We start from the raw sequence: 14,053 nt of genomic DNA on the forward strand, positions 1-14,053 counted from the left end.
ATATGAAAGAAATGGAGCCAGGGAAGGAAATGCAGTGAAAAAATAGAGGAAAGTCACCAATCCAGAGAAGTGAAAATTGTTAGTTTCCTTTGGGAAAAAGAAATGTCATAGAATAGGAAGAAAGACAATCACACTCAAGAAAGCACAGCCACCTTGACTATGAACATCTCAGAAACCTCTGAAAATACTCCAGATGAGAATTGGCCACTGTAAGAATGGTCTGCAAAAAGAAAAAGAGACAGGACTAGGAAATTGCAGGGAGAAAAAAAAAGATAAAAAACTCACAGAAATTACTTCTGCCTTTTTCTTTCACCTGCTTTGCTCTTAGATCATCTATTTTTTTCCTGTAAAAGACATCAGAGACAAAAAGAGAAGCAGAAAAAAAGGCAAGGAGATAGCTTGTTTGCTAGGTTTGAAAAAATAACAACAAAAAATCATTTTTTTCAAAATCAAGTAAAAGTTACCAGTAACAGAGAAAGACTGCTGCTACTTTTCTCATTCCTCGCAGCTGATTCTTAAGAAGGGACCTGAAACTAATTTATTTAGCACAGGGAAAAATGTGCTTTTTGCAGATGTTTCTTCATGCCCTTCTCTCATAATTGAGGAAAAGTATGATGTTGCTTTGTAATTAAGAACATTTATTTGGTGGGTGAATATTAAAAATCAACAGCTTAAAGGTCAGAGAATTTCCTTGGAAAAAATCATCACCTCTATGCAACATAAGACACAGAACAATGCAGGATTGCTGTAGGAATTCTTTCCTCCATATATTATATTGTATTCACTTAGTGGACTTCAAAACTTTACTAATAGAACAATTTCCAAAAGGAAGCAGTACTGTTTATGTGAAAAAAATGCACCTCTAATACAAATCTGTGCAAATAGTAACACAAAGGGTGAAAGAGGTTATGGAATATTCTTCTGTGGTACTGAGACAAAAATAGTGTCTTGTGAAGCCTCCCTCAGCATATTCTTAGGGTAGAAAATTCAAGTCAAAATGATATGTTTTTCTAAGCTGTAAATAGCTCAGTACCTCTCCTGTGCTAGAGCAGAAGTGGCCAAATCTTACACAGCAAGCTATAGCTCTAATTTTTCCTATGGCCAAGATTCACTTCCTATGGTTAAGAGTCATTGGACAAGAGGTCCCTTCCAACCTCAACCATTCACAGGAGACATACCACAGGGACTTATGAGAGGAAAAGTTCTGGAGTAGTTCGGGGACATGGGAAGGCAGACAGTATATTGCTCCTTTGCAGTTTGGGAGGCTGGTTACACCACGGTATTACGTGGCAAATCGGCAACGTTCATCTTGGCAGCCTTTGCTGGCTCTCTTTCTCCACCATAATGAATTACTCATCAACTTCCCCCTGGTGTAGCTTAGCTGCTGATTACATGACTTAATCTCTAGAGTAGAAGCTAGACTTGACATAGGAGTCATATGGTTAAAGACATAAAATTGAGATACTGAGACAATGGGACTGCTTCACCTTGCTCTATAAAACAAAAGGCACATCTATTTTCCAATACCACTAATAAATAGTATTTATCAATTGAATAAAAATAAACTCCACAATGGTGTTTTCTTGATATCATACACACAACAGGTGAAAACAAAGATCTGCAATTTGGACCTTTTTGTTCTATAATATTAGCTATCACCTTTAGCATGGTATTTCAAAACAGAATACTCCTAAATACAAAGTCACACAAATTGCTTCTGTTGAGGCATACATATTCCACTGTTAATACTGTTTCTTTTATTTGTCAATCAATTAACACATTAACATCATATTCTTCAGTATTATATTTGATACCTTCTGGACTCTCTTCTGCCACCTAAGCTACAGAGTGATTCAACTCCCTACACATTTAGAAGTTTAGGAATTGATGTGAAGTTTACCAATCAAGAAAATCTGAGCTGCAAAACACAGAATTAGATGCTTGAGCCACAGAAAATATTTAATTATAATTTATTTATAAGGATATTCCATGAACTTTAAAAGTAGATATTGTAAAATGGTTTGGAATGATAACAGGAATAAATATTAAAAAAACCTACTTTAGGCATATTGGAGGACATAAGCAATCTATTTCACATTCATTTTTAATCATATTGTTGAACATGTAAATTCCGAGTACTGTTATTTGTTGTTTTGCATAAATTCATACATAGAGGCAATACTTACAGAAAAACAACAGGAAACAACAAAGATCTTTATGTTACACAGGCGTATGTAATGAGTGCAGTAGAGCAGTGTCACAATTCTGCAGGACAGCGTAACACTCTCATCACATCCTAGTTTTAAGAAACAGATTACCTAACATGGCTTTTGGAGAAATCTGATTAGATTGTTTTGGAGAAGGCCTGACTAAGCTTTTTTACTTAACTCTAATACTACTTCTGATGTCTCCATCTTTGATTTCTCTTTTTATTCATAAATATCATCACCACACTAGGACAATATTATCACACCACCTCTCTAATTTAAGTGCTTTGAGCAGTCAGATTAGAGATTTCTACCTTACACTGAATGCCAATTAGCTGTTTTACTGGTACGTCAATTTTTGTGACCAATACAGGAGTATTTCTTTCTGTGCAATGCTCATCATGCTTTAATTTACATCTCTACATTTCCCTAACAGCAATTAAAAAAGGAAAGAAATTTGTAGAAAGAGGATATAAGGATAGGATGAGAGCAGAAGCTCCAAGTGTATATACACAAATCACAAATGGTCAGCTACTGGTAAACATAAATTCATGCACAATAAGAGTATGTTCTGTAGGGTGCCTAGGACTCTGCACATTAGACAGTACCTGGCAAGTTATCATGGTACCGAGAATCATAAGAAAGTTTGTCCTCAGACAGACCAGACAAGAAGGGAAAGGGAACTGTAAGAAAAGTATGGTGTGGTGCGATTACAGCTGCTCTGGAGGTCATTCATTCAGAATGATGTAGAAGTGGTCACACTGAGACTGATTTTTCTTGCCTGTCAGATATATCATCAGACTTGTATATAGTATCCTAGAACCTTGCCTTCTATCATATAAATATATTTCTTGCCCACGACAACATAGTGGCACAGCTCAGGAGAATGAAAAGTTTTCTGGCATCTTTAAAAACTATGAAGCTGATCCAAATAAGGACAATATAAATAATTATAAACGACAGGTAAAATGCAGAAATATAAGAAGACAGTCCAAAAATTAGTTTGAAATACAATATGCAAATTACATAGCAAGTAGCAATTTTTTTCAAGTCTATCAGGAGCAGATAGTATTGTATAAAAGCAGTTCTATATGACATCCCCTCAAAAGAAATAGAGTAGAATTGGAAAAGGTATCGAGAAGGATGACAAGAATGATTAAAGGTATGAAATATCCTTTGGTCTGTAGAATCATGCCATAAATATGGTGAATAGAGAACAACTCGTTACTGTTTCTTCCCCCATAAGAACTAGAGGACATGAAGTGAAAACAGCAGGTGTGAAGTTCAAAGTGGAGAAACGGAGAAACATCTTCACATATTACATAAATAAATTGTGCAACTTTGTGCACAAAACTTTTGAATTTAAATCGTTTACATGGCTTCAAAATGGGACTGAATAAATCCATAGAAGAAATAGCCAAGCCCTATACAAAGAACACCTTAGCTTAAGAGTGGCTTGGCTATAGTTGGGTGAAGGCCTTAATTAACTGCATGCTTGCAATGATCTTATGTTCTTCACTAGAAAACCATTATTGGCCGGTGCCAGAGATGGAACATTGGGTATATGGTCTGGTATATGGGATTTCTGGTCTGATCCAGAAATATGTATTTCTCCCCTTCAAACACCTAGGTTTTCAGAGTGTAACATGAGTACTTTCGTATATTTATCTAAGAGTAAACACCATAAAGATGGTAATTAAAAACACAATTTCTAAATGATCTACCAATATTTCATATGATCTAGAAGAAATATTGATAAATATAAGCTAGAGTGTTATCATAAAATAAGAATTCAATTCAATATTTTTCTTCATAATAATAATCCATGTAAACAGAGGTATTGGAAAGGCTGGGATAAGAATAAAAACAAGTAATTCTATTTTCCAGAAAGGAAAATTAAATTTACTTAAAGATACAACTAGTCTGAAGAAAGGAAATCAGTTGCATCCCAAGTTATCTAAAGAAACTCCTCTCTTATGTCTGTCCAAAATAACTGTGCCAGAATCTTTACTCTAATGCCTCCAATTCCATTGTCTTCTGTCTCTGAATCACTCCAATGGCTTTTTTTTTTGTTATCAGATTATATCATTTGATGTCCTCCTTATAACTAAGTTCTGTTGTATTCATATTCAAAGAATACAAGACTGAAAGACATTAACAGGTGGTAATCTACTCCTCGACTGGAACTGTGTTATTTAATCCTTTTCATGAAAAAAAAAAATCATAGTAAAGTTGTTCCTAATAATCAATTAGGAACAACTTATAGTAAAATTCTATTAACTTTAATATATAGTGTAGTTTTTGGAAAAAAAAAAAAAAACAAATACAAGAAAGGGAAGAAAATCACAAAATCTACAAAGTCTGTGAGGGAAGTACAGAGCTGCTAGATCCATCTACAATGTCTCAAAGGACTGCAAAGAAACAAGCGTTGCTACCACCAGAGAAAGTGACGTTTCAACAGCATCTGCAAGAATTGTTGGAAATAAACTACTCCTCTGTGCTTAACAGATGGCTAATCATTATCAGAAGCTCCTAATATCTCTGTAGTTTTTACAATAATTGTTCAGTTTATTTTAGGCTTTCTTTTTTTATTTACAGCCTAATTGACAGAGTCAAGAGTTATGTTACTGTTGCTACTGTTAACCTAAAATTGAAAGCTGGATTTGCAGTACAATCATCTTATTAAAATATACTGATTGGAAAAAAAAAAAAAAAAATCACATATCAACAAGTATTGAGTTATCTGATCAAGAAATATAGAGAAATACATAATTTTCTCATTACTTTTGCATATTTTATGGTGAGGGTCCTGAAATCAATCCTGAATATTTTCCACCCAAAACAGGGACATGGAGTCCCTGTCTCTCAATGTATGACAGATCCCAGATTATTATATGCACAAGTTAAGAAATTGGAGGAGTAAAAACTTTACTCAGGCATGGGTAGTCATATGGACAAATTACTTAATATATTATGGCATCAAGAAACTAATGCAGCTTGTACTATGAATCCTTTATCAATTTTTAAATCATGGAAATAGAGAGCCATCGTAACAGTAAGGAAGGTACACATACAGCTATTAATAAAGTGTCACAATAATTGCTGTGCTTCCAGTGTTACCTGTTGTACATATGGATGTTGTTACCTCATGATATGGAAGATGCTCCATCCATAATTACATATTATAGAGCAAAGCTAATCCCAGTTAATATGTTATGAATATGAGAACTTCTGATCACTTTTTGACTTCCTTAAAATTTCAGTGATGGCATCTCATCAGTAACTTTTTTCCCAAAAAAAAATATTTGAGGTACTTCAGGACGAAATTCTACAGATGCTTTCTTGATCACTTTTTCAACATTTCAAAATCTTTTTGCCGTCCACTATTTAACAAACTAAACCAAACTAAGGAAAAAATAACCAACAGCATCTGTTGAAAAACATAATTTGGAGGACTGAGTACAAATCTCCAAGATATACTTGTTTACCATGAAGATGAGCAAATTGTGTATGAATGCACACTTAAACATTATTCATATTAAATTTTTAAATTCCTTGTTTGAAATACTGTAACTATAAACATAGTATGAATAGTTGAAAGATTTTTAGAGCTTTCATGAATTTAAATTTGCCACATATTATTTTAGAACACATTTTTCATGTGACATTGTCCTACAATGTCACCATTTTTTGAAAGCAGAAAGAATAATTTCTTATTTTATTTTGAAAACTTAATTTAAATACATATTTTTAAAACTCTTCAGGGGTGAAAAGAAATCTTTAGTTTGATATGAAACAATGTTAAATAATTTAAATGATTTTTAGAAATCAGTGTTTCATGAATGGTGTAGTTAAATAGTTAGAGCCACTTGTCTTTTGATTCTAAAGAATTGAATGTCTGTGCAAAAATTTTAAGGACCAATTTGCAAATGTGTACACTTCTTAAATATTAAAGAAATAAATGGAAACTTTTCTTTTAAACATTAATGAAAATACATTACCCAAAAATTTGATGCTTAATATATAGGAAGATAAAAAAGGATGCATACTAATGATATGCAGACCATGCAAGCATATATTTACCTTCACAAAATGGAGAGGATCCTTCAAACTGCAACTTTGCATTCAGTTTGCAGGTTAATATATCTTGTCCAACAAGGGTGAAACCAGGATGGCACTTGTACTTCGCAAAATCTCCTGAAAAAGTTATTGACAAAAAAGTTAAATCCCCAAAAAACCTCAGACAGAAGTACCAAAATCTCAGGTGGAAGATGAAATATATTAATAGTTTCGTTTAATTAGAAGTCAAGTGAAAACATAAGAAAGAAAAGGAGATAATATTTTTTTCACCTATTTCAAAGTCATCATCTTCTGTAACCAAATCTGCATGTGGAACTGTGAGTGGAGGCTGGCACTTCTTCAGCTGATAAGCTGTAAATTTAAGTGAAAAAAAGATTAAATACCGGTGTGTTAAGAACTATTTTACAGAACATTCATTTCCTATTCAAACTTCCCAAATTACCAAAGCTGCACTGAACATCATGGTCTCTCAGTTACAACATTTTCCAAATTAAATGCCATGACATTACATACTATCTAAAAAAAAAATTATTCTTTATCAGTATAGATAGTATACTACACTGCTTAGATAGTTATAGATCCATTGTAAGACTGGATGCAGTTCTGATGTTTATAAGGAGATTTCTGCAGCTACAAGGCTGCTGTTTCATGTGGCTGCCTTTGCACCATCTGATAGGGCTAATGGTTATAAATCACAGATTACTTACACTTCCTGGAAAATCTGTAATTACCTGTCACATACCTGGCATGTCATATTCATTCTTAATTTAAAAATTCTTGGAGTTAATCTTTCTCAGGATACAGGTATATATATTCACTTTAAGAAGAAACAGCAGTAGTAGTAGAAGTAGTAGTAGTAGTAGTAGTAGTAGTAGTAGTAGTAGTAATAATAATAATAATAATTAATAATTTTATGTTACACAAAAAAACCCAAAACACAATGCCTTCAAAACAAAATCTCTGCTCTACTCTTCAAATCTGTTTCAATAAATTGTGAGCAATCTCATAAGGAAGGTGACCGGTACAATGACTGACGTTTCTAAAATGGAGTAGAATGTGTATAACAGGTGAAGAAGCCATTTCTGGATAAAAAAATCCAAAACAGAGATTTAACATTGTGATCAGAGTGCACATACTATTGAAAAACTCTCCTCTTCATGGAACTAAATCACAGTCAAGAATACAAATTCTCCTGGTAACTTGATAGCCCTATTCACTTGCCATTTTTGAGAAGTTAAAGAAACACAAAATATTGGGAATCAGTCCTTATTTTCCACATAAGCTTCTATAACCCATCACTGTAAAGCAATGGTACAAGCAGGAAAAAAAAACAAAACAGAGTTTTTCATCCATGAAGAATTTAATATTTTTTCATCCACAGAAATCCTCTAAGTACAGGGAGGAGAAAGCATATATGTTTTCCTGTGTACTTTGTATTTGTATGGTGTTTCTGAAATATATAGATACTCAAACACATACACGTAATTGTTATTATATATACCTAATAGCACCAGTTTTTCTGGAAAACACCTGAGAAAAAAAAAAGCTTTGCAACCTGCTTAGACACTTGTAACAGCAAGTATCTAAGAAATAGGCACTAAGCAGGTTTCCAGCAATAACATTTTCCAAGAACTTAAAATTGTACTTATATGCATGTCTGGTAAGACCCTTGAGTTCACTGAACTAAGATATCTATCTCCCAGTATGTGGGCTCAAAAAATGGGAATCCCTTCAATTTAGTCTCCAAGAAGCCCACTTTGCAGGGTTTTCTCAGCAGTGGCCTATGTCACTGCTTTGAATTATATTAAAAACATGGACACTATTCACATTGTCCACCCATGGGACATTATGCAAAATACTGTTATGCAAAATAAAGAAACAGCGCAGAGAAAAAGAAACAGATTCATTCTTTTTTTCCTTTTTTAGACTAATGCGCTATGCACTGTGATAGAGTATGTATGTACCTTGCCTTTTTATCATCTGAAGTCATCAACCCTGAAATACTGGCTACATGCTTATGTACCTTTAACTTATGGCTGGAAAATGCTCTCACTGACCATTCCCTGTAGTCTCCTTCTCAGACATTGTCTTGTAACGTGGGAGCTATCTGTTCCCCTCATGATGACTAAAGCCAGGTACTTTAGTTTTTGCTTCTCAGATAAGTGCTTTAGGTTACCATGCATCATGCCCTTCTTTTACGAGAAAATCACAGCCAAGAAAAACACTTCAGACTCTGAGTACTAATTTCGTAAAGACTTCCCCATGCAAATAGATACCTTCAGGTACTCTCTTTCTGTGGCATTTCCTCCTGTCCTTGTGAATTAATTCACCCAATCTTTTTGAATTACAGTCCAGAAGGCTAACAATCTTCCATTTAATATACATAATTTGGGTGAATCAGTCAGAATTAGAACTAAAACTAAAAATCTAGAATGCCTAATTTGCATGTCCTGTAGCCCTGACTGTAACTTCGAACAAAGTATTTTGTTGGATATCACACTTAAAGCTGTTGTTCAACCCTCCCACACCATCCCATCAACCTTTCTGACCATGAGCCCTAGGATTAGTCAGCTGGTGAAGAATTTTATTACAGAAGGGTAAAAGTAAGTTAACTAATAAATGGGCCAAAATAATTCAAAAAGTAAAAGCTCAATATTAGATATCTTAACATTAAAGATAGAACATAGTTTATTTAAAGACACAAATGAATGTTCTTAAGATTTTTTTAATGTGTGATTTTAAAAACTAATTTGTACTTTTAATTTTAAAAAAGTAGCAAGCCTGTGAATCATGCTAAACTTATTTAAGATCATTCAGTACATCACAAAGTTAAGAAACATTTTTAAAATTCACTAAGTGATTGTGGTAATTAGATGTTAATGATATAAAGCAAACTGACCATGAAAATTGAGGACAAAGAATCCTCCTGTTGAAAAATCACTGTGAAATTTGAGGAGGACTTGATTGGTGGAACTGTAAGCTGTTTCCAGAGCTGTGTTCCCACTGAAAACTCCCAGCTGAGGCGAATTATGGTCAGGACCATCCCTAGGAAGGGAAACGTAAAAAATCAGCTGAAGAAATACTGTACTTAACATTTAAATTAACAGTCTCTTTTCTCTGGAGAGCAGGTTAATTTTTTGTAAAAAATGTTTTCGCTAATGATTCAAAATTAGTTTCTTTTCTTTTGATTTCCAGCAACACAGAATACTCTTCCTAACTTCAAAGCCTAATATTTTTTGAGAGACGAGGAGTACTTTACAATAGCTTTTATATTTCCATGGGCAAGAAATTTATTGGCTGACTGAAATTTTCTGTCTGTTCCTGCCAAAAATTCTCATGTACACATCAGCTGGGGGGAAAAAAAAAAAAAAATCTAGAAAACTCTTGTAATCTTATCATATTTCTAACATTTTTTGACTCAGATCCTACAAGTCCTTACTCATGACTAACACATACAGAGGTGTGGAAGTTGCAAGTTACTCTTGCCATTTAAGTTAATTCCAAAGACTCAAAGGTATCTCCTAAGGAAAAAAAAAAAAGGAGAAAAAATGGAAAAAAAAAATGTTTTGTGTTTCTGAACAGTAGGATAGACACCCAAAGAGAAATATGCACCAGTAACATCAGACTGCATTCATTTTCAGTATCATCATGTAGAACAGTCAGGCCTGAACAGGCAGAATAAATAAATAAACAAACCCCCCTGCTTTTATCACTGAAGAATTTTTTGAACTCTGCAACATTTATTTCTGGTCTTTTTGTGTATTACATGTAATGAATCTAAACCAAATAAAAAAGCTTTTGTATATGTAGCTTAGAAGGCTAGAGATTATCTAGAAGCTCTCTGAAAGCTCTTAGCTTTTGACTTTTCACTGTCTTTAAATCAGAGGGATATTTGTTCACCTCGGTTGTATTGTTAAAAAGCCAAGCATTAACTACTTTTTGTCTATCTCAAACCTATCAAGATAATCTGTTCATAAAAAGAAAAATCCACCATATGGACAAACTCTGGTTCAAGTTTTAAAAGAATGTATGTCATATATATAAATTGTACATACAACTTGTATTTTAAAAAATGTAATTTAAATTAATTATTTTTCTCTTGTACAGTTTTTCAGGATTATTCAGGCTTCCAATTTCTACTCTGGTACTAGTGACAACAAGAAAAAATAAACTATAGGTGACTTGGCATAAAAATACATTTTCATCTTCCTGCTGCCTTGAAAATAAAAGTGAAAATAATGAATATTGAATAGGAACTTGATAATTTACTTAGGTTTTCATTTTAAAAGTCTGATTCCTGGGGGAAAAAAGAAGAAAAAAAAAAGCTTTGATATTAAGATTTGACTTTTCATACAGAAGTGAATGGCATATACATGAATGACTTAAATTTACACTAAACAGCCTCCTCCCAGAAAATTCAGGAGCTATCCATCACTGATACCTCAGAAAATAACTCTAAAGAAAGCATGCTTGTAATTCACGGGCAATTGGAAACTGAGAGAAATAAGCTGTAAAATAGTTGTTTTAAAATCTTTATTGAAAGTATATAACAATTCAGGAATTCAACCCATAATTCAGCCAAAAACGTTCAAAAAGCTGACACAATTTTAGGACTTAATTGCTTAGGCAAAAAGACAAGTCACTGATACAGTTAGATCTTTACAAATGAAGGCTTTTTTTTTTATTATTTAACATGCCAGAGAGCATGTTGTGGTTTAACTTCAGCCGGCAACTAAGCACCACCCAGCCGCTCGCTCACTCCCCCCCGGTGGGATGGGGGAGAGAATCGGAAGGGTAAAAGTGAGAAAACTCATGGGTTGAGATAAAGACAGTTTAATAGGTAAAGCAAAAGCTGCGCACGCAAGCAAAGCAAAACAAGGAATTCATTCACTGCTTCCCATCAGCAGGCAGGTGTTCAGCCATCTCCAGGAAAGCAGGGCTCCATCACGCGTTAACAGTTACTTGGGAAGACAAACACCATCACTCCGAATGTCTCCCCCTTCCTTCTTCTTCCCCCAGCTTTATATACTGAGCATGACATCACATGGTATGGAATATCCCTTTGGTCAGTTGGGGTCAGCTGTCCTGGCTGTGCCCCCCTCCCAGCCCCCCGTGCACTTGCAGCCCTCCCAGTTGGCAGAGCATGGGAAGCTGAAAAGTCCTTGACTAGTGTAAGCACTACTTAGCAACAACTAAAACATTGGTGTGTTATCAACTTTGTTCTGGTCCTAAATCCAAAACACAGCACTGTACCAGCTACTAGGAAGGAAATTAACTCTATCCCTGCTGAAACCAGGACAGAGGATAACCTATGATGCATTTTACACTTGGATTTATAGGTAATGCAAATACCAGAGATAGCCAAACAGCAGTTCATAAACAGTTATGCATCTCTATAAACTGACTGGATTTTCCGTGTATTATGTGGACTTTAGTACTGCTGTCTGGAAAAATCTCACCCCAGACAGCAATAGGTACAGGAATAGTGGACTAGCTGGGAGATGGAAGCAGCTGACTCACACAGGAGTAAATTACATCCCATATTCTGTGCAAACTGTCCTTTTGCCAAACTATCTGTAGCATATATGAGAGATAAGTCACTTTGCACATTATGTGGGGTAAGGACCAGTGTTAGCCATGATGAGAAAGTATGTAACAACTTCAGCATCATCTATGCCTGTCCTTCAGTGCAATAAATTCTTATGCAAGAATTTAGACAGCCCTGAGACCTCTTCCTCCAGCTGAGGACACAAAGTTGAGAAGGGTTTGTGGGCTAAGAAATGCAAGTTCAGAGAAGGGCAACATACAATATGAAGCTTAAAGAGATAGAGGTACAAGGGCTGAAATCCTGTCTTGAGAAATATAGACAGTATGTCTATCAGCCATATTAAGATATTAAGAAAATTTAAGAAAATCTTAATTAATGCCTAAATTAGTTAATGCCTAAAGAGGTCAAAAGCTTGTGCCACAACTAACATATATTGCCTCATAGGTTCATGGAACACATAATTCAACATAATTCAGATTATTACATCACTTTGACCTCATATGGCCTCACTTAGAAAACAGAGAGCTCAAAGAAGGTCTAATTGATAACTAAGTTTGAGTTTCAAAGTACTTTTGGAAAAAATATTCTTAAATAGTTCAGAAAGTGATATAAAATATTATTTTTTTTCATGTAGTCATAGAACTTGTTTTATGCTGTTGTTCAGCACATATGACAACCTAAAGAGCAATGCTACACAAAAGCTGTAGCTTGGGACAGTGAGATCTGATAAATCAATCAGAAAAGAATCACTTTTCTTTTGAAAAATTACATACCAAACTGCAATGTAGTCATTCACAGGTTCAGTTTGGAGTAAGGTAAAGTTGATATAAATCCCATGGCCCGGAGGTACAGTAATTAACCAAGTACAGTCCTTGGAATTTGGGTATTCATCTGGAAATCCTGGGGAATAAACTGTACCATTCTGAGCAGTTACATTATAGCCACAAGGAGCTGAAAAGAAAACAAATAAAAAATTAATAGGAGAAACATACTTTTTCATGTTACAAATAGAATATCAAAATGCTCCCAAATTCTAAAAGCTCCACAGGACAAGACAATCTAGGTCTTAAAGACAACATTTTTCCTTGGTTGGTTGCTTCTCAGAGACAGAAAGTATTGGTATATCTAAGACAGAATTCATCCTGATGTCTTTCAGATTTTATTTCGTAAAATCCATCAAAATCTACTGGGAATATTGCTTTTATACAGAATTCTTGAAACTAATTTAGCATACATTTTAAAAGGGGCACCTTTTGCTTGCATTCAAGATTAAGAAACAAATAAACAAGCAAACAAAGCTTGCATGGTTCCATAAAACTGAACCCTAACTGAACTGGAACACAATTCTGGAAAAAAAAAAAAAAAAAAAAGCTGATTGTTCTTTCACTACCCCAAATACCACTACACTTTATTTCTGACAGTTTTTAGCCACGTTTAATGGTACTTCAATTGCAGTTTGTATGCTGATTATTCTTATGACAAGTAAAATGAAGATTAGCATACACTTGCTAAATGAAATCTGTAAGCAAATCAATGCCTTGAAAAGGTGGTTGATTTAATTCAAGGGTAGCAAATATGTAATAATATGCTCTCTTTTGAGTCTCAGTTTTGGGGAATTGACTGATTATGGATGCAAGTGTGGATCTGAGTAGACATATGGCCATTAGCGTAAACTAATGAGTCTCACTCATTTGAGCGAGACCTTAATCTCATCTGTGGGCACTCAGTCTAGCTCTGGAACTTTTCTCATTAGCTCTTACTATAAAGCTTATGTTATTATTGTCAGGGTTCCTATGACTCTCCTTCAGACCCTCTTCATTTCTTTTTCACCTTTCAACAAGTGATGGAAAAGGAAAAGGAAAAGGAAAAGGAAAAGGGAAAAGGGAAAAGGGAAAAGGGAAAAGGGAAAAGGGAAAAGGGAAAAAGGAAGAAGAACTGAGAAATGCAGAAGGATGTCACATTTCCAGTATGGTTTAAAGCTGCTACACCACTGGGGTAGAAGGATCATTTGGCTAGTTGACTAGTAGCCTTTTTTGGAGGAATTCTTTTAACAATCATTGGATTTATAGGTCAGGTTAAGGAGGCTTTAACCACTTCACTTTCTTCACCCATATCAGTATTAGCTAGTATGATGCATTTAGCACATCTTCCCATCTTAGAACAGATCAGCGTCTGTTCCTGAACTACAACCCTTTAGTGCCCAACAAAGGAAATGAGC

General features: G+C 34.5%; 1 protein-coding gene across 1 annotated transcript in view; it reads right to left on the minus strand.

Annotated features, from left to right (window-relative positions):
• CSMD1 (CUB and Sushi multiple domains 1) overlaps positions 1-14,053 on the minus strand; it is a 1,284,461-nt gene that overhangs the window by 121,405 nt on the left and 1,149,003 nt on the right. The window contains exons 43-46 of the mRNA XM_076332906.1: positions 12,609-12,786; positions 9,187-9,332; positions 6,558-6,638; positions 6,291-6,404 (exon numbers count right to left, since the gene is read on the minus strand). Coding sequence (XP_076189021.1) covers positions 6,291-6,404; positions 6,558-6,638; positions 9,187-9,332; positions 12,609-12,786 — 519 coding nt within the window. The remainder of the gene's footprint in view (positions 1-6,290; positions 6,405-6,557; positions 6,639-9,186; positions 9,333-12,608; positions 12,787-14,053) is intronic.

The sequence above is a fragment of the Aptenodytes patagonicus genome, chromosome 3, assembly GCF_965638725.1.
Source record: "Aptenodytes patagonicus chromosome 3, bAptPat1.pri.cur, whole genome shotgun sequence".
NCBI lineage: Eukaryota > Metazoa > Chordata > Aves > Sphenisciformes > Spheniscidae > Aptenodytes > Aptenodytes patagonicus.